At 36.0% G+C, this 19406-nt stretch overlaps 2 protein-coding genes across 2 annotated transcripts in view; both read right to left on the bottom strand.

Moving 5' to 3' along the window:
* Positions 1–19406, bottom strand: part of LOC127849915 (uncharacterized) — a 756865-nt gene that overhangs the window by 87614 nt on the left and 649845 nt on the right. The window lies entirely within an intron of this gene.
* Positions 9413–18193, bottom strand: LOC127850620 (uncharacterized). The gene is made up of 3 exons (XM_052383794.1): positions 18083–18193; positions 10655–10718; positions 9413–10381 (listed from the first exon to the last, which is right to left on the bottom strand). Exons 1-3 carry the CDS (start codon positions 18129–18131, stop codon positions 9475–9477), a joined length of 1020 nt encoding a protein of 339 aa, XP_052239754.1. The 5' UTR covers positions 18132–18193; the 3' UTR covers positions 9413–9474.

Here is a 19406-nt window from a genome sequence, read left to right as displayed (position 1 = left end):
TAATGTTGTCTCTGACTAGCCTGTGTGGACTGCAAAGGAAACACTGTCAAAGGCAGATAATGTTGTCACTGACTAGCCTGTGTGGACTGCAAAGGAAACACTCCTTCAAAGCAGATAATGATGTCTCTGACCAGCCTGTGCGGACTACAAAGGAAACACTCCTTCAAAGCAGATAATGATGTATCTGACCAGCCTGTGCGGACTGCAAAAGAAACACTCCTTCAAAGCAGATAATGTTGTCTCTGACTAGCCTGTGTGGACTGCAAAGGAAACACTCCTTCAAAGCAGATAGTGTTGTCTCTGACTTGCCTGTGCGGACTGCAAAGGAAACACTCCTTCAAGGCAGATAATGATGTATCTGACTATCCTGTGTGGACTGCAAAGGAAACACTCCTTCAAAGCAGATAATGATGTCTCTGACAAGCCTGTGTGGACTGCAAAGGAAACACTGTCAAAGGCAGATAATGTTGTCTCTGACTAGCCTGTGTAGACTGCAAAGGAAACACTGTCAAAGGCAGATAATGTTGTCTCTGACTAGCCTGTGTGGACTGCAAAGGAAACACTCATTCAAAGCAGATAATGATGTCTCTGACTAGCCTGTGTGGACTGCAAAGGAAACACTCCTTTAAAGCAGATAATGTTGTCTCTCACTAGCCTGTGTGGACTGCAAAGGAAACACTCCTTCAAAGCAGATAATGTTGTATCTGACTAGCCTGTGTGGACTGCAAAGGAAACACTCCTTCAAAGCAGATAATGTTGTACTTGACTAGCCTGTGTGGACTGCAAAGGAAACACTCCTTCAAAGCAGATAATGATGTCTCTGACCAGCCTGTGTGGACTGCAAAGGAAACACTCCTTCAAAGCAGATAATGATATATCTGACTAGCCTGTGTGGACTGCCAAGGAAACACTCCTTCAAAGCAGATAATGATGTATCTGACTATCCTGTGTGGACTGCAAAGGAAACACTCCTTCAAAGCAGATAATGATGTATCTGACTAGCCTGTGTGGACTGCAAAGGAAACACTCCTTCAAAGCAGATAATGATGTCTCTGACTAGCCTGTGTGGACTGCAAAGGAAGCACTCCTTCAAAGCAGATAATGTTGTCTCTGACCAGCCTGTGTGGACTGCAAAGGAAACACTCTTTCAAAGCAGATAATGATGTCTCTGACTAGCCTGTGCGGACTGCAAAGGAAACACTCCTTCAAAGCAGATAATGTTGTATCTGACTAGCCTGTGTGGACTGCAAAGGAAACACTCCTTCAAAGAAGATAATGATGTCTCTGACTAGCCTGTGTGGACTGCAAAGAAACACTCCTTCAAAGCAGATAATGATGTATCTGACTAGCCTGTGCGGACTGCAAAGGAAACACTCCTTCAAAGCAGATAATGATGTCTCTGACAAGCATGTGCGGACTGCAAAGGAAACACTCCTTCAAAGCAGATAATGTTGTCTCTGACAAGCCTGTGCGGACTGCTAAGGAAACACTCCTTCAAAGCAGATAATGTTGTCTCTCACTATCCTGTGCGGACTGCAAAGGAAACACTCCTTCAAAGCAGATAATGTTGTCTCTCACTATCCTGTGCGGACTTCAAAGGAAACACTCCTTCAAAGCAGATAATGATATCTCTCACTATCCTGTGCGGACTGCAAAGGAAACACTCCTTCAAAGCAGATAATGTTGTCTCTGACAAGCCTGTGCGGACTGCAAAGGAAACACTCCTTCAAAGCAGATAATGTAATCTCTCACTAGCATGTGCGGACTGCAAAGGAAACACTCCTTCAAAGCAGATAATGATGTCTCTGACTAGCCTGTGCGGACTGCAAAGGAAACACTCCTTCAAAGCAGATAATGATATCTCTCACTATCCTGTGCGGACTGCAAAGGAAACACTCCTTCAAAGCAGATAATGATGTCTCTGACTAGCCTGTGCGGACTGCAAAGGAAACACTCCTTCAAAGCAGATAATGTAATCTCTCACTAGCCTGTGCGGACTGCAAAGGAAACACTCCTTCAAAGCAGATAATGATGTATCTGACTAGCCTGTGCGGACTGCAAAGGAAACACTCCTTCAAAGCAGATAATGTTGTCTCTCACTAGCCTGTGCGGACTGCAATGGCTCATCTTGAGTGACACTTTGTCCACATGCATTAAGCCCGGTATTTCTAGAACGCGGCTCAAATGTACCTTGTAAGTGACTTCAAGAAAGAGATCAGGCTTTACTCCGAGTCTTTATCCGCAGAAACATTGCCTAAAAATAACAAAATAATTTAATTACACACATGTATTAGGAATTGTAGTTGAGGAGTGCCTTAGAATTTAAAACTCTTTAAGACATTTGTTTAATCTTTCATGTTTTTTATTGAGTAGAGAAAAATGTTTGTGTTCATTCAGTTCCAGAACAAGAAGTGTTATATTCATTTATTGTTTGTAAAAATCTCTTCAACTTTGTCCTAATGAATTCGAATGATGTGTAATACAGTAGATATGACGATCTGCAAACAGTGTTTTGTCATATTTAAAACATGTAGACAATCGTAAAATTGTAAATGTAATTTAAAACAACAACAACAAACACACAAAAAACCAAGCCAAGTGTGAACTCTAATTAATTAAATAACCAGTATGTAAGCAGGTCTTTTCTTAAAGGAATACACTATTTTATCTTATCTTAGTAGTAGAAAGTTTCTACATGTTTTTGATATTATGCACAATCATTTTTGTTGCATAATCGACGGAAATTAAATCGAGTATAAATAAGTATTTAAATAGTATGTACAGCTGTATATATCAATGGGAATGTTTCATTTTTCATAAGTATACTAAGCTTGTTTCTCCAAATTCACAAAAAAACTTCTTGACCCCAAAAGTATTTGTTTAAATGGACCTTTGCACAGATTTTTGCATTTATTGAAGTTTTCATTGAATACTATATATTAATAAATGTACATATGTAAACATAAGAACTAAATAGATCAAGTAAAAAAGCAATTATAAACTTAAAGAAAGAAAAAAAAAGGGAAAAACTGTGCCCGAACCATTGACCCTGGACTTAAAAGTCCAGCACGTAATCCACTCGGCCATCCGTGCTATCAAAGCCGATGTCTGTTATACTTTTATAAGCTGTCCACGCAATGTCATAAAATATAACGATAATAACAGAACTCTCCAAAGTAGTTCACGTTTGAAGCGCTTTATAATTTTCACGTTTTTAAAAACGTCAAAAGATTCATATAGTGGATATTTTAGAGCATGGTGAATGTTCAGCATTACTGTTTTCTCGAAGATATCATTACTACAACGAACATTTGCGAATCTAAAACAATTTTTGTCAATTTTGTCAATTTACCAAAACGTGAAAAGGTCCCTTTAAAGTATACACAGTTTAAAGTTAAATGAAAATAAAATAAAAATAAAACCTTACCGCCGAAGAACATAAACGTTATTATCAACACAAAGCACGCGCTCATTGACTGTTGAAACATATTTTGTTGCGTCTTGATATACCAGTTATTTCTATCTGATTTGATTCAAAATATCTTTACTTAACATCCTATATCTGTTAAATACTGTGTTTAATAGTATGGGCTAATCAACAATTCGCACGATTATCAAGAATTTGAAGTTTGATTGCTTGTTCGTGCGTAAATATGATAAGACTTGTGTACATAAACAGAAGGCAAATGTATTTTAATTTGCAAATATTACCAATTGTGATATTATCGTCACCGATAAAGAGACATATCTCTTTGTGAGGCGTGCAATTATTAATTGCACACAATACATTATTCAAGTTTTCCCCTGTACGTTTGAATGTCCCAAATCTACGCGACATACAAAACAAACAACTTTGCAGTGAGTCTAAAAACTGTAAAATTGTTTGGTAAAATTATTTTATTCATTTTCTTAAGAATGATTTGTAGTGTTTTGTAACCTCCATTTTTGTCAATTTGGAAGTCGACTGCATTGACAATCCATTGTTTACTTACCCTGACGTCACTAAAGTTATTGTATTCTGAATACGGAAACGTAGGCACACCTCTCCATATGAATCATCTAAGATACAGACCGCGGAAGAATGACATTATTTTAAACAGAAGTAATCCGTGCATGTTATAAAATCATGATTAAGTGTGCTAATGTTATCGATTCATGCATTTAAAATCAAAGTACTGACAGTACTGGTGTGACGATGCTTTTGAAGAGGATGTATATAAAAGCATCAATTTAAGTTTATCTACATCACCACAAGTGTGTATTTGGGTACGTAAATTTTGTGTACGAAAAAAAAATGGGTACGACAATTTTGGGTACACAAATTATGCCAAAACAATTGGGTATGAAACAAAAATTGGGTACGAAAAAAAAATTGGGTACAAAACATAAATTGGGTTGGAATAAAAATTGGGTACGAAAAAAATTTGGATACGAAAATAATGGGTACCAAAAAAACGGCTTGAATACGTGAACACATGGTAAGGTTAACTAAATATCCGCGATATGACCTAATATGTGTTTAAAACAGAACACATTATCCAACAAACGAATGGATTATCAAACATAGTGTGTGCACTGATGTGGCTCTGAAAAGTTTAATAAGTATGCAAAATGAGAGAGCACGCATAAGAGCGAGTTTCATAGATGTCGCACGGCTATTATGCGGTTTATATACCATACTCGCTATAACGTTAACAAATGTCAGGTTCGAAATAATTCGTTTTCTTTACACTCATAATCGCGTTAAACGTGAATTATACACGTTTTCATTCGCAATTTAATTACAGAAGTACGGCAAATGTCAAATACAATAAAGAAAATGCATAGTTGTTTCATTGATCTATAAACATACAGTGGATTGAATATAACTGATTTAAAATTAACGTTTTCAAAATATTATTAAATCTTTTTCTCAGAATATGCTATCATATTTATATCTGAGCTTCCTTTACCTTTATCAATGATAATCAGCGAGGTATGCCGATTAGAAAAATAATTGCGAGAAAATATCGCGCAAAACAGTACGTCAACTTCTTCCTTGGTGTTTCTCTGAAATGACGTCAGCGCCAAATGGGTCAAAATCGCTTGTATAATTATAATTAATAAAAGAAATAGCCGACAACAACGGAATTAGCATTTCCCGGGTACGGTAGAAAAATCGAGCTATCTCAATCGGACTGGCTCGGTCTTTTACATAGGTCGCAATTGTGAAGAATTTGTTCATGGTATGATAACTTAGACGAGCCGCTTCGCAGCATCGTCAAAAATAGAAACAGTGCTTTTATACATATATGGGCAACACAATGAGTGTTCTTAAGTAGGAACCCTTTTGTGCCACAGGAAAATCTAACATATCGTAGTTGTAGCCAGTGAACCAAAAAACAGCGTGGAGGCCTATAGGCAGTGATACGTTTGGAGCCCACGCCAAAGGCCCCTAGTCTGCCTAGTGCCTATTAGAACGCCAGTGCCAAGATTGACATCACTAGTTTAAATTAACCTACCAGTGCCCAGGCTAGAAAGACATCAATTGTGGCAAAACAGATAGATTTAACATATAGTTATGTTTGTTTTATTACCACGAGTGAAATAAATCGATTTTTGAAAAAAAAAAACATCAATTGTTTTTTTATGTTTTGCTTACAAATGTTTTTTGTTGTATTTTTGCTAAAATAATGATGTCTAAACATAATGAAAACGACGTAATTTCACATTATCGATAATTTTCACGGTTAATTTGGATTGTTTGAAACAGTTAATTATCAGTTTAAATTCACTGATATTTCTCCATAAACAACCGGACCGCACAAAATAATATACAGAAATGCATATACATCATGATATAATTATTAGATTAAGAATTTACAAACACAATCATTGTAATTATTTATTATTATTTTACCACGGTTTTTGGGTCTATGGGTCGCGGGGCCCATGGGCAGTTGCCTATTCTGCCCAATGTGTAATCCGGGACTGGATGCAGCTGGGGCAAGGTTTTTTGTCTGAGCTTTATGAGGGTAAAAGGGGTTTCAGAAAACCATGTTCATGGATTTTAAGAGTCTCGCTCTGGAAAAAAGTGGCCTAAATGCATGTGTAAAGAGTATCGTCCCAGTCAGAGCTGGAATGTTAGTTTCCATAGAAACGATTGTGTGACCAAACAAACACAATGTATTCTGCAGGTCCGGCAGTCGAACTTGCAATCCTCGGAATCGTAAACAAGTGCTCTACTAACAGAGCTACCAAAGTACACGAAAAGTAGTATTATTTTATTTAATATTTTGAAAAAAGTGTATAAATTTAGGTTAATGGTTAAAAATAAAATTAAAATAACAACGAATAAAGTATCGTATCACGTGGCTCATCACGTGGTTGGACATGAATGCACGGATTCGATCCAGCTATGTTGATTCCAGTCAAATCTGTGCGCGGAGGTTGTTACTTACGTCGTAAACCGGATGTCTAGATAAACATGTACACTAATTCGTTTCAGATTGAACTGCATCCATATGTTTCTATCCATGCAGCCGCTTAAATTTCATCAGGTACGACATGAACCAAACGTTTACATCAAAATAGAACACCTAGGGCTAAGCAATATGATTAACCTCAATAAGGAATTGAGAATAACACGTCATACATTAGAATGTGGCGTCTTGTCGAACGTTTGCAACAACACGATTGCTCACGGACGTAAATATTTCAGCGACCACAAACTGTATCGAGTAACAACGTCGAATGACAATAATGTGTACATGTGTTTTTTAAGAATATTGGTCGAGTTGAATACTTTTTGCGCAGGTTTTACATGAAAACACTATACACCCTAAAGCTTGTAATGTCTCTAGCAAAGACATTTCTGTTGTATTAACTGATGATATTTGAGTATTCGTTGTATTATTGTTTTGGTGGAATTGGGATTCATAGTTTCTGCTTCGATCGCTGAATAACTGACTCATTATTTACACCTTTTTTGCACCAGTTATAGGAAAAAGTATACAACAGTTTCTTAGAGTTCGAAGTAGATATCGAAATTATCGCCATCGGCATCAGCTGTGTTATTATTTGCGATATCAAAAATCGAATATATTATGTTGTCCACTCATCAACAAAATCAATTTGTTGACACCGTTGCGAATAAGTGTCAAAACGCACGTAGGCGTTCAAAACCATAGTGCGTCACGCGATGCTTAAAACTGACGTTGGGAAATTCGTATCCGTCTAGATGAATTGGTGATGCACTGGACTACATATTAACCGCGCTCTGCGTAAACGGGGCTTTATGGCTGCGTAAAGTCTCGTCACAGACTGGCCTGCAAAGTGGGCGTCATGAAGTAGCGTAAAGTGACATCCGAGATTAGCCTGTGCAGTCGACATAAGCTTATCAGGGAGCACATTCCGTTTTTATATTAATATTTTATTTTACAAGAGGTCGCTTCTAAATAAAAAATTCAGTTTTGGCGGAAAGTTGTGCACCTGTAATTCAAAATGTAGTAAATATAAAATTGCGCGGGCTAATTTGGGACGACACTTCACACGCATGCATTAAGCCCAGTTTTCCACGAACGGGGCTCGAACACACGAACAGTTTAATTATATACGATGTCACATGAAGCCGTTATTCTATTGTTCTATAACAAGGAAAGCGATAAATAACTGAAATACAAACAAACAACCCAACATCGTCATTACACGACATGCCATAGGGCATACCGATATCTAGTACTATGTTAATGTTTATTCAATGCAACATGTTGACATTTCATGCCTCATTAACGTTGTATAAAGAGATCGACCAAACACGTGAGCGTTTATTGTATGTCGCACGTCTTGCCGGGAGTCTTGGGTTGACATAGGCCAAAATCGCTTCGACTGGAACCTGAAGCTATCCGCGTGCAGCACAAGGGTAGTTGGGAACCATAGGCGTTGTCAGACCCGCAGCACTCCGGTCCAATTCTGACTTTGCATAACTATCCCCGTAAGATACACTGACCGGCGTTATTTCGGTCCCAAGACGAGCCGGGGTGGTGCCGTAATTTGGGGCGCGTGTGTAGCTACCGCGCCATGATTTAACCTGCTTTGGTTCTGTTTTTTTGTGTTTGTGTAGGTTTGTCGATCAGAGGTGGAGCTGCCCTGACCATTCGGTTTATCATTATTTTGAGATGACTCTACGTTTGAGAAGTTTTGCCATGAGCTCTGTTGACCGTTTCCGATTTTACCGAAGTCGTCCTGTAAATGTTTTGCAACGTCTGTGTTCGAGTTGTCGGACTTCCCGTTTGAGTTTGGCGTGGGATATTTGTTGTCGTTGTAGGTTTGTACCGATGGGGAATCTACTCTTACCGATTGTCCAAAAGAAGAGCTTTGCCATGTGTTCTTTGTCGCGCCGCCTGCGTTCGCAAGAGCGTCTTTAATTACTTTGTTGACTTTAACATTTGATCCGTCGTTGTAGGTTTGTACCGATGGGGAATCTACTCTGACCGAATTTCCGGAAGAAGATCTTTACCAAATGTTCTTTTGAGCACTGCCTGCGCTCGCAAGAGCGTCTTTAATTACTTTGTTGACATCAACATTTTGATACATCGTTGTATTTTTGTACCGAAGGGGTATCTTCTCTTACAGAAATTCCTGTAGGAGAGCTTTGTCATGTGTTCTTTTGCGCACCGCCTGCGCTCGCAAGAGTGTCTTTTATAACTTTGTTTACGTCAACATTTGAACCGCCAGAACCAGTGTTTGAATTTATGTTGGAAATTTTGACGTCACGGTAATTTTGGACTGATGTTGTATCAGCCTTGTATGAACTTTGCCTTGCTTGTGATCCGCCTGCGTTTCCAATGGCGTCTTTTATTACTGTGTTGACGTCAACGTTCGATCCGTCAGAATTAGTGGTAAAAACTCTGACGTCATTGTAGTTTTGATACGATGGGGTATCTAAATTAACAGAATTTCCGGAATAAGAGCTTTGCAACGTGTTTTTTGAACGCCGCCTGCGCTTGCAAGAGCGTCTTTAACCGGTTAACCTTTTAACCTTTATATTGGACCGGTTATTCCCAGTTTCCATAATATTAACCTCAATATTGGACCGGTTATTTACCTTTCTATTGAAACTTTAGTTACCAGATTAATAAAATCTTTACGTGAACGTGAAAAGTGGACCGATATTTATACCGAAATCTTTAATGCATACTTATGTTACTTGGTTTTCATATATAATGTATCACGTTAATAGGTTGCTACTCAATTGGTTTACATCTTTGATATCGCTAAGTTGTCTTCGAGTGTTATATTTTCAAACAATATACAATATCACTTATTGCGTCATATTATTATTGTTTTCTTGACCTGCGGATGCAATTTGTGTTTGTGTTCGTCTGTAAATAGGGGTCATTGGCAGTTCAAAATGTTATATGTAAAGCTCAAGTTTAGTTGACCTTTATTAGCAATTAATAAATCAGTGGGAATCCAAATAAAATACAAAACAACTTAAATATAATAGGAAGATCCGCCAGAGCCAGAGTTTGCATTGCTGTTGGAAACTTTGACGTCACGAAAATTTTGAACCGATGGCGTATCTGCCTTGAACGATGTTTGCCAGTTGTGTGCATTTACTGTGTTTCCGGCGTTTCCTAGCGCGTTTGTAAGGATGTTATTTACGTCAATATTGGATCCGTCGGGGTTTGAATTGCTGGGAGAAACTTTAACGTAATAATAGTTTTGAACCGTCGGCGTATTTGCTTTGAAGTAGTTTCCGTTCGACAACTTATGCCATTTACCATGTTTGTTATCTACAGATTTCGCGAATGCGTCTTGTATTATTTTTGCGACGTCAACGTTCGATCCGTCGTCAGTGTTGGAAGTGACTTTGACGTCAGTGTATGATTTGACGTCATTGTAGGACTTGACGTTAGAGCTCGGGAATGACTTAAAGAAGTCTGCGAAATTTGCAAGAAATTCTGTGTTCGTTTTGCCGGTCGCTGAATTGTAGGCGCGCGGAACATCGCTCCGGTCGTCTTGGTTGGTGTACGAAGCGGTCGTACTGGATGCCGACTTGATAAGGTCTGCTACGCTGTCGGGAATTGCATCCTTCGAGTTGCTTAAAGCCGAGTCTATGATAGCATCAACGTTCGCGGGAATCTCTTGGTTGTTACTGAGTTGCGTCAAGCTGCTTGTGACTTCCGGTTTGTTATTCAGACGTACTGACGTCTTCCGTTGGTCAATGTTGCCGACAACCTTCGTAAGGACGCTTATTGCCTCGTCGAGGTCCGCGTCATCGTCATCGTCGTCAACAACGTCTCCCCCGCCTCTACGTCCGGTTTGATCCCCGCGATACTTTTCCCACCCTGTATTACTGCCATAGCGACCGTCATCATTTCGGGTGTCTTTAAGTGATCTGCAGGCAAAATAAAGTACAATATTTCGAAAAATAAAATTAACCCATACACAATCAATGTTCCTTACAGCAATAGCCGCAATTTCAACGCTAGATTTGGTCTGGTAACATAGATTCAACGCGATACAAAATGCTCTTTTTTATTATTTTGTGTCACAATATTTGCCTATGATTTTCCGGCTACGATACCCGAACATTTACGAACGAACGCGTGATTTGCTTCGGGAAGCTTTGTAGCACGACGTAGTTCTAATGTAGTTCAATAATACCTACCCAAGCACTGACAGCAGTATCGATTTTGCTTCCTGCGCGTCGCTATCCAAAACTGCACCTGAATCTGGAACGGAAATGGAAAATATATGAGCATGCGCAGTTGAATTTAAATGTTGAGATGAACATATTTTTGTAATATTTTCTGAGTCAAGTTTCGAAATGGTGTGGATCTAATAAAACAATTTGATTGGCAAATTGTATATGGTTAAAGTATAACTTAACCATTGAGTGATTAATTTTATTGAACATGTATTGGAATGTCCATAGCTAAATATGTAAGTTGTTTACGGTTAATATAGGTATTCCCCCCCCCCCCTGCTTCCCTTTGGGCTACTTAGAAAAGTTACAATTTTAAAGATTATAAAGTCAATGCTTTTGCAAATAATAAAAAAAACCACTTAAAAACTCTACAAACAAACCTACTGAATTTTTCGAGTAATTAATTGATTGCTTGAGTGCTTTTTTCTTTAAAAAAATAAAAAAGAAAACTGCTCATTTTAGCATCACTGTGCACCGTCTGAATAGTTAAATTTACACGGAATATCTTGACGACAAATAAGTGTTTTTAGCGATAATAATCAAGTGTTTTAAAAAGTAATACCAATGTTCTATAATTATGCAACAAAAACAATTAATATAACATAGCAACATGCCAAATATGGGCCTCGTATTTAAATGAATGTGTCTGTTTTCTGAATTACAACATCTCTCCAACATCTCTCATTTTACGCAATGACGATGGACATTAGGGAATGTTATGTGTTAATGTTGAGATATTGGTTTGTTATACGTTTTCAACCTAGTATTATGCATCGGAGAAGCTCGCATTTGATCTACGAAAATACCGGTGCGTTTGAAAATACAAATATCATAACATTAAACCTATTTGTTGAATTAAATACAAATCTTCATTCAGCAGGTACCGATGCAATCATAAGAAAAATCTTTCAAGATCTGGACTAAGTATAGGTGTGTTATGTTTGTTCTATTTGAATGGAAATCAGTGTAATCTTCAATAAAAACCGTCATTTCTTTAGTGTTTAGTGTTTTAGAGTCCAGAAAGTCAAAAGTCCATTAAAAATCCGTTGTATTACCTTTTATGGTAAAAAAACGAAACCATTTAAGGTGACGTTTCTCAACGCTCTGCACAGTTTAAATATTAATGAGTGCAATATAACAAATCAAAACCATGTAGCGACACATAAGGCTTCCCGCTTGTTTCAAGAAACTGGTAAACGGTATAAAATGCATTAATTCATTTTATAAGGAAACTAGTTTAAACATCATAAATGTGCCACTCTCATGAAAAACGGGGTTAAGTGAATGTGCGTAAAGTGGCGTCAGAGGTTTCCCTGTGCATTCCGCACCGGCTCAACAAGGGCGACACTTTTCGCGTAGGCAGGAATTTTCGCTCAGATAATCTGTCTTTAAACGAAAACAGACACATAAAAGCGGACTACACAGTGTAATCTGGAACAACAATTTACTCTTATTTATTAAGCCCCGCTTTTCATGGGGCGTAGCTCCAATGTATATGTATTTGCTCAGAACGTCCGTTAAACAGTTCAAGCTATGCTTTCTGAGTCGCTAAATACTTATTTGAATTAATTTAAGACATGTCTGTTCGTTAATTGTCATATAAAACGACGGTCATTTACAGTTGCAATATAAATAACCAAACTTTAATATGGTGACAGCAAATAAGGAGCTGGAATTTTGAAATTAACTGTTATAATGTACTTTGTCTGCTTCCATTTAGACTTTGTAAAATTATTTCCATAGCTGGCACACACAAGCGTCTGTTTTTCTGCGTATTCGTTTTAAACGGTTAGCATCAATTTACTGGGCCCATTATTTGTTACGTGCATTATTATATCCGTTTGTATCAGAGTATTTACAAGGCATATGAACCTACAGGATATAATGTTGTATATATGTGCAAGATTTTTATTGATTTGTAACTTCATATTTTAGTATTTGTTGATTTGTTTTTACAACAATACAATAGTGAGGGTTTTAGTCAATAACAAAACGTGCTACGTGTGTAACAATACGGGTTACAAATCGTATTAATATCGGCAAGATATTGTGTCGGATTTAATTGTTTATACAAATGGATGTACACATTAATTAACTGAAGGGTGCATATTGATATAAACATGTGCCAGATTGTCCATATGGACACGCGACGTTTAATAAGTCAAAGAAGCCCTATAAAAAACCTATGGACAGTGTGATAACAAAAAACCCTAAAGTTGTTCTCTCCGCATTGAGAATTCCGATTGCACATAGTATTCATTTGCCGTTAAATTATAGACAGTTGTTTTTTTTAAACCTACAGTCAAATTAAGTTTACTTCGAACATCTTTCATTGGAGATACAATGCGGCAGGGTTCTAGTTCGCAGCGTAATCAAGCTCCGTGAAATCGGTATCCTACATTAAATAAGTGCAACTCAAGGAAGTGTTAATGTTGCAAGTTTTTATATATGTCCTCTTATTCTTTCATCGGTTAATAACCGCAAATTTGTATTTAACATTAAATCCGATGTCTCATGAAATTCTATGCATGTGGTTTATGCCATTACTTGAAATGTACCCTGTTGTAGTGCGCAATACGTTGGGCAGACTGGTAGATCACTTAAAACACGTTTTAGGGAACTTTTTTTATTAAATTAAAAATAACAATAAATTTTACAACTTCATTTACCAGCACTTTAATAAAACGGGTCATAGCGTTACAAATATTTCAATTCAACCTGTGGAACAACTTATTTTTTTTAATAATAGTACTTCAAATCAGTGCCAATTAAAAGCAAGGTGCATGCCGGAATTTGAATGGATTAAACGTTTGCAATCAGCTTACCCACTTGGATTAAATGATAATATTCTAAATGTTGGAACTATTTCTAAAAATAAATCGATTAATTCATTTTCTCTGTTTAGTAAACGTCTAAGAAATAAACGTTCACACGGCATTAGGAAAAATGGTAACTTAAGGCGTAAATTTAAACGTCTGCTTTCTTTAAATGACTGCTACACATTATTACAAAATGGGGGTAAACATAAATTACTAAGTGCACTTTGCTCTCTTTCTGTTTCTTCGTTGGTGCATATTGATAAGGAATGTAAACTTATTTTACTTCAATCTGACACTCTATATGAATGTGCTTGTATTATTGAATCTTTCACTGACTACTATCTTAAACCTTTTATTGAAAATGCACTTAACAAAACTATAAATCGTATCCAAATTGAGTTTTGTAACAAAGGTCTTGATTTAATTGACCTTCCAAAAATAATCAATGATAAAAATGTACGTCGGTTGATTTCCCCTTATTTCCGCTATACTGAATAACCACTTATTTGCTACAAATATAGTAAACCTGTAAGAAGAATCGTTTTTAATTATAATTTTATTTCCAACAATATTAATGTAATAAGACATTGTCCTACATCATGTGACTGTTCTAGTTCCAAATATATATATGGTCCAGTTGGACGTGTTTTTACTGGGGACCTTAATTTCATTCAAAATAAAAACCTTAGAACTACGCAGAGGCCCTAAGTATAGATTGCCTATCCCTGTTGATTTTGATGACTGCATTAAGAAAATCGTAACATCCTTACAGGATTATTGCACTAAATGGTGCAGGAAGGAAAATGCTGAAATCACTGCACTCAATGATTGGAAAACAAAAATATTTAGTATGGCCATGAATAAAATATATTTTTATGATACAAATCCTTTGGCCTTACCACATTCACCTAAATTTAATAAACAATATCTCTGTTAATTGCTTGAAGACTACAAATCTAAATTCGTCATAGTTCCTGCTGATAAGGCTGCTTATAATGTTTTAATAATATGACGAGTATTTTATGTTCAAACTAATTCACAAGAACTTTCACAAACTATATCATATTGTGATTACAATAAGCGACCTAATGAAATTATTGCCGACCATATTGCCGAATGCAAAAACATAAATGTAATAGTCAATATTACTGACAAGAAATTGCCATCACTTTACTGGATACCTAAATTACATTAAACGCCATATAAAAGTCGTTTTTATCGCTAATTCAGTGTCTTGTGCCACCAAGCAATTATCAGTGTATCTTACATCTGCATTGAGTGCTATTAGATATCAAATAGATAAATATTGTAATAAAGTTAATGAAAATAGTAATATTAACCTATTTTGGTCAATAAAAAACACCTTAGAAGTTATTGATAAAATTGAAATGAAAAAAATATAAGGTGTCACAAGTAAGCACTTATGATCTTTCTACACTATATACAACGCTTCCTTATGCTTTAATAAAATCCAAACTTGTTTCTTTGATTGAAAAAACATTTGCTAGAGAGAAGTGTTCATATCTAGCTTTAAACACTAAAACAGCTTTTTTTACTAATAAGATATTAGATAATTACATCATTTGGACTGGTCTTGACTTTTGTGCAGGACTTACTTTTCTTCAGGATAACTTGTTTGCTGAATTTAATGGTAAAATATTTAAATAAATTAGTGGCGTTCCTATGGGTACTAATTGTGCGCCACTTATAGCTGATCTTTTTTTATATTGTTATGAAAGCGAATTTATGTTAGAATTATCTAAACTAAACAAGTAGATTTGATTCAATGTTTTAACCTTACTAGTAGGTACATTGATGACATACTTAATTTAGATAATCCATTATATGAACAATATATTCACAAAATCTACCCAAACGAACTAGTCTTAAATAGATCGTCTCCATCCAATACAGACGCTGCGTATTTAGACTTACATCTAACTATTAATAATAATATGATGAAAACTAGTTTATACGACAAACGGGACGACTTTAACTTTGAAATTGTGAATTTTCCGTTCCTAGATGGCAACATCCCTAAAGGACCTTCCTATGGTATTTACATTCGCAGTTGGTACGTTATGCCAGAGCATGTTCATGTATTAAAGATTTTAATGATCGTAATCTTATATTAACAAAGAAATTGCTAAAACAAGGCTTTTTGTATCATAACCTAAGAAGCTAGATTTCACTCAAAGTATGGTGATTTAATTTCAAAATATAATGTTTCTTTAAAATGGCATTTAAATTATGGAATTTCCCATCCATCATTTTATGGAGATGTTTTGAAGCGTGTCCGCAAATTAAAATATGTCAAAGAAAATGTTCATATTAAACTGTTCAATTTAATTAACTCGTTTTTATCAAAAGGATATGATGCTGATATACTTAAAAACACGTGCATAATGGTTTTGATTCACTATATCTTTCTTCTCTTAAAATTTCGAATCATTAATGATATTATGGGCATTTTTTACATTTGAGGATAATTGTGTCAGTGTGTCGTTTGCACAAATCTGCATGAAAACTACATTTAGACACACATCTTACATCAAATCATTTCTGTCGTCAGTTGTCAAAACACCTATATACTGTTTGATTCCAATAATGTCGCTTTAATGGAATTACCATTTTTATACATTTGATTATTAATATTTAATCTCTTAAACTTGTTTTATTAGTAGTTCGATTTTGCAGTACCGCCCCATTAATATTTTTATTTTTACTTTACAGTACTGCCCCTGGATTTTGTTCACGTCATTGTGTCTTCGCTTGTCAATTACGTCATAACTCTTTCTCTCTAAGGCGTTCCAAGGCGGTGACCCCAGCTTTATTCTTATTTGTGTTTATGTTGTTTTGTATTGTGCTGTATTGTGCTGTTTTGTACTGTTTGGGCAATCGGTCACTTGCCTTAAATAAAGGACCTACTAACTGTTTATAATAATAATTCAATACTACTCCAGTAGCTGGAGTTTCACTTCTTTATATAGTAAATGAAAGGTTTATATTTAAAGTCACATAAATATTCAAAATCAACGAATATGTCGCTAAATAAAGATACACCGTTAAAATCAGTGTTCCTTAAAGCGATAGCCAAACTTTCAACGCTAGATGTGGTATGGTAACATACATTTAACGAGATAAACAATGCTCGTTTTTATTTTTTTGTGTGACAATATATTCCATGTGAATCGTCCGTTTCGATATCCGAACATTTACGAGCAAACGCAAGATTGGCTTCGGGCAGCGTCGGAAACACGACGTAGTTCTCATGTAAAATCATTAGTATTGGTGGGAAATAAATGTTCGATGATTTTGTCGGTTGACCGATCCGTGAATATAACACTATGAGTTTACAGGATTTAATTCACTAACACATCCCAAATGTGAAAAAAATTAGTAGAGAAATGCTCGATGGTTACGTACTTTTTAGCTGGCTTGGTGGACCGACAGTTCCCAGTTTCTCTAATCTACTTCTGAATAGTGGATGTATAGCCCCCACTTTTCAACAAATATATTCTCAAAAAGTGGACCAATTGTTCCCAGTTTCCAAATCAGCTCCTGAATATTGGATGATAGTTCATTATTTCCGAAATCTTAACCTGAATAATGCACCAACTGTTTCCAGTTTCTCAAATATAATCTTGAATATTCGCTCGATAGTTGCAACTTCCCTTATATTGACCTCTATTTTTTATCTATAGTACCCTGTTATCCAAATATTTACCTGAGCATTGGACCGGTTATTCTCAGTTTCCCAAATATTAAACTCAATATTGAACCTATAGTTCCCAGATTCCCCAGATCTTTACGTGAATAGTGGACCGATATTTCACAGATACCCTAATCTTTCATGAATACTGGTATTACTTGGTTTTAATACATTTACCCAAACTAATGTATCACGTTAATAGGTTGCTACTAAATTGGTTTTCATCTTTTATATTGCTAAGTTGTCTTCGAGTGTTAAATTTCCAATACAATATAAAAAAAACATATTGCGTCATGTAATTATAACCATTTGTTTTCTTGACGAACGGATTTAAGTATATGTTTCATTTCGTATGTAAATGGGAGTTATTGGCAATGTCAAATTATATATATTAAGCTCAAGTATAGTTTGCACTTATGATAAAGTTAGAAGAGGGAATCCAGATATAATACGCCGAACAAATGTGTGAACACTAGTCTAAAAATACAAAATCTAGTTCGAGAAAAGATACTATTTAACACATGCAAACAATTGTTTCGAATATAATTATTATGGAGGTTATTTTACTTTTAAATAACAGTTTACATATAAATGTATGTATAATTATATTAAGTTGCATAGAATGTATCATAGTGATGTGGATGTCACGTGTACTCCCCAAATTAGGAGCGTTCTTTAGATACCCACCCCCCCCCCCAAATACACCAAGTACTGTTTCTTATAACTCCCCAAATACATCTATTACTGAATCTACCGTGGAAACGGACTCGAAAGCATGCAATAAGCCTTTGACTTTCGATGCAATCGAACTAAAATAAATAGGTTTCAATTAACTAACTAAAGACATAAAAAACTTACAGTTAAAAATCACCAGCAACACGATGACGATAATACTCATAAAGTTCATAACGAATATAAGTTATCATACACCCACCATAAGAAGAATAATTTAAACATGAACCTGGCTCCCTCTTTGCCAAGCGCTTAAGTACATTAATATAAACCTTTCGAACGGTCGTTACAGCTACGAAATACCTCTTAGCGCAATACAGCTGTCCATAACATGGGATTATCGCCATCTGTGCGTCACATCCCGAATTAATCCCTATCGATTCAACATTTGTATCACCCGCGTGTTTTTGTATATTTAAAACACGTATATATTTTATGTTGTGAGTAAGTACACAACTTTCTGAAAGGATTATATTCATGAAACATGAGCATTTTCCTTTCCAGCATCCAGTGTCACGAAATGTTTCGTCCCCGTTTAGTCTGTGCACATTCTGGCTGGGTCTAGAATGACACGTTACGCACACTGTATGCACATGCTTGAAGAGGTACAATTAAGACTGTAAATGTGTCATACAATCTACAGAAAGGTTTGATGCATCTCTAAATTTAATTGCGATAAAATTGATACTATGGAGTGGACGTTTTATTTTCATGTGCGATATTGGTATCTGCATGGTTTGACTGTGAGCGATTTTGTTATTGAAAACAAAACGTGGTTAAAATCAAATGTGATAATCATTCGATTAACATACCGCATTTGTTTGCTTTTTTACGTAGAAGTATTGAATATAATGTTGCACAACGGAGATTCGTTTACTGACTGACCACATGCCACTTTTACACCCGTTTGAAATGTCTTCAGTATAAACCAAATGATTTCAACATCAGCAGCTAGCGATAATGTTTTACATTGAACAATGCATTTTGTAATGGTAAAGCAATTTTAAACAAATACGTATTGCAATATATATTAAATATGCCTCGTTATTGTAAACTGCGTCGATTTTAAACTGTATTCAATACATAGTTTTACATGGACTTTATGCAGGTCACATTTAAAACGTTTTTAAAAGTTTCCTTCCATCACGAAGATTTTGCACGTTGTTCGTTGTATCTGTGCCTGCGCGTAATCAACAAATTACAATGGATTCATAGGTCGGTCTGATTTTGGGATGTGCAGGTTTATTATAATTTAATGTTTTGAATCATATTAAACACTGTAAGCTCTTGCATTTCATGCCAAAACAAACATGCCAGGCGTTGAAAGATATGAGCCCCTTCATGAGAGAACCCTTTACTGCATTTTCGTCAAGTGACTTTCAAGATAAACATGTGCAGTCCGCACAGGATTATTAGGGAGACACTTTCCGCTTCTATGTAATGTTGTGTT

This window comes from Dreissena polymorpha, chromosome 11 (genome assembly GCF_020536995.1).
Source record: "Dreissena polymorpha isolate Duluth1 chromosome 11, UMN_Dpol_1.0, whole genome shotgun sequence".
NCBI lineage: Eukaryota > Metazoa > Mollusca > Bivalvia > Myida > Dreissenidae > Dreissena > Dreissena polymorpha.
Note: the sequence above shows the minus strand (reverse complement) of the source record. Positions and strands in the feature narration are given on the sequence as shown.

Bases quoted from the DNA above. Each gene is read 5' to 3' on its own strand.
- LOC127850620 (XM_052383794.1), bottom strand. From the start codon at position 18,131: ATGAACTTTATGAGTATTATCGTCATCGTGTTGCTGGTGATTTTTAAC. The intron at 10,719-18,082 runs GTAAGTTTTTTA...TTTCCGTTCCAG, and splicing joins GTTGCTGGTGATTTTTAACT to ATTCAGGTGCAGTTTTGGAT. The intron at 10,382-10,654 runs GTAGGTATTATT...TTTTGCCTGCAG, and splicing joins ATACTGCTGTCAGTGCTTGG to ATCACTTAAAGACACCCGAA.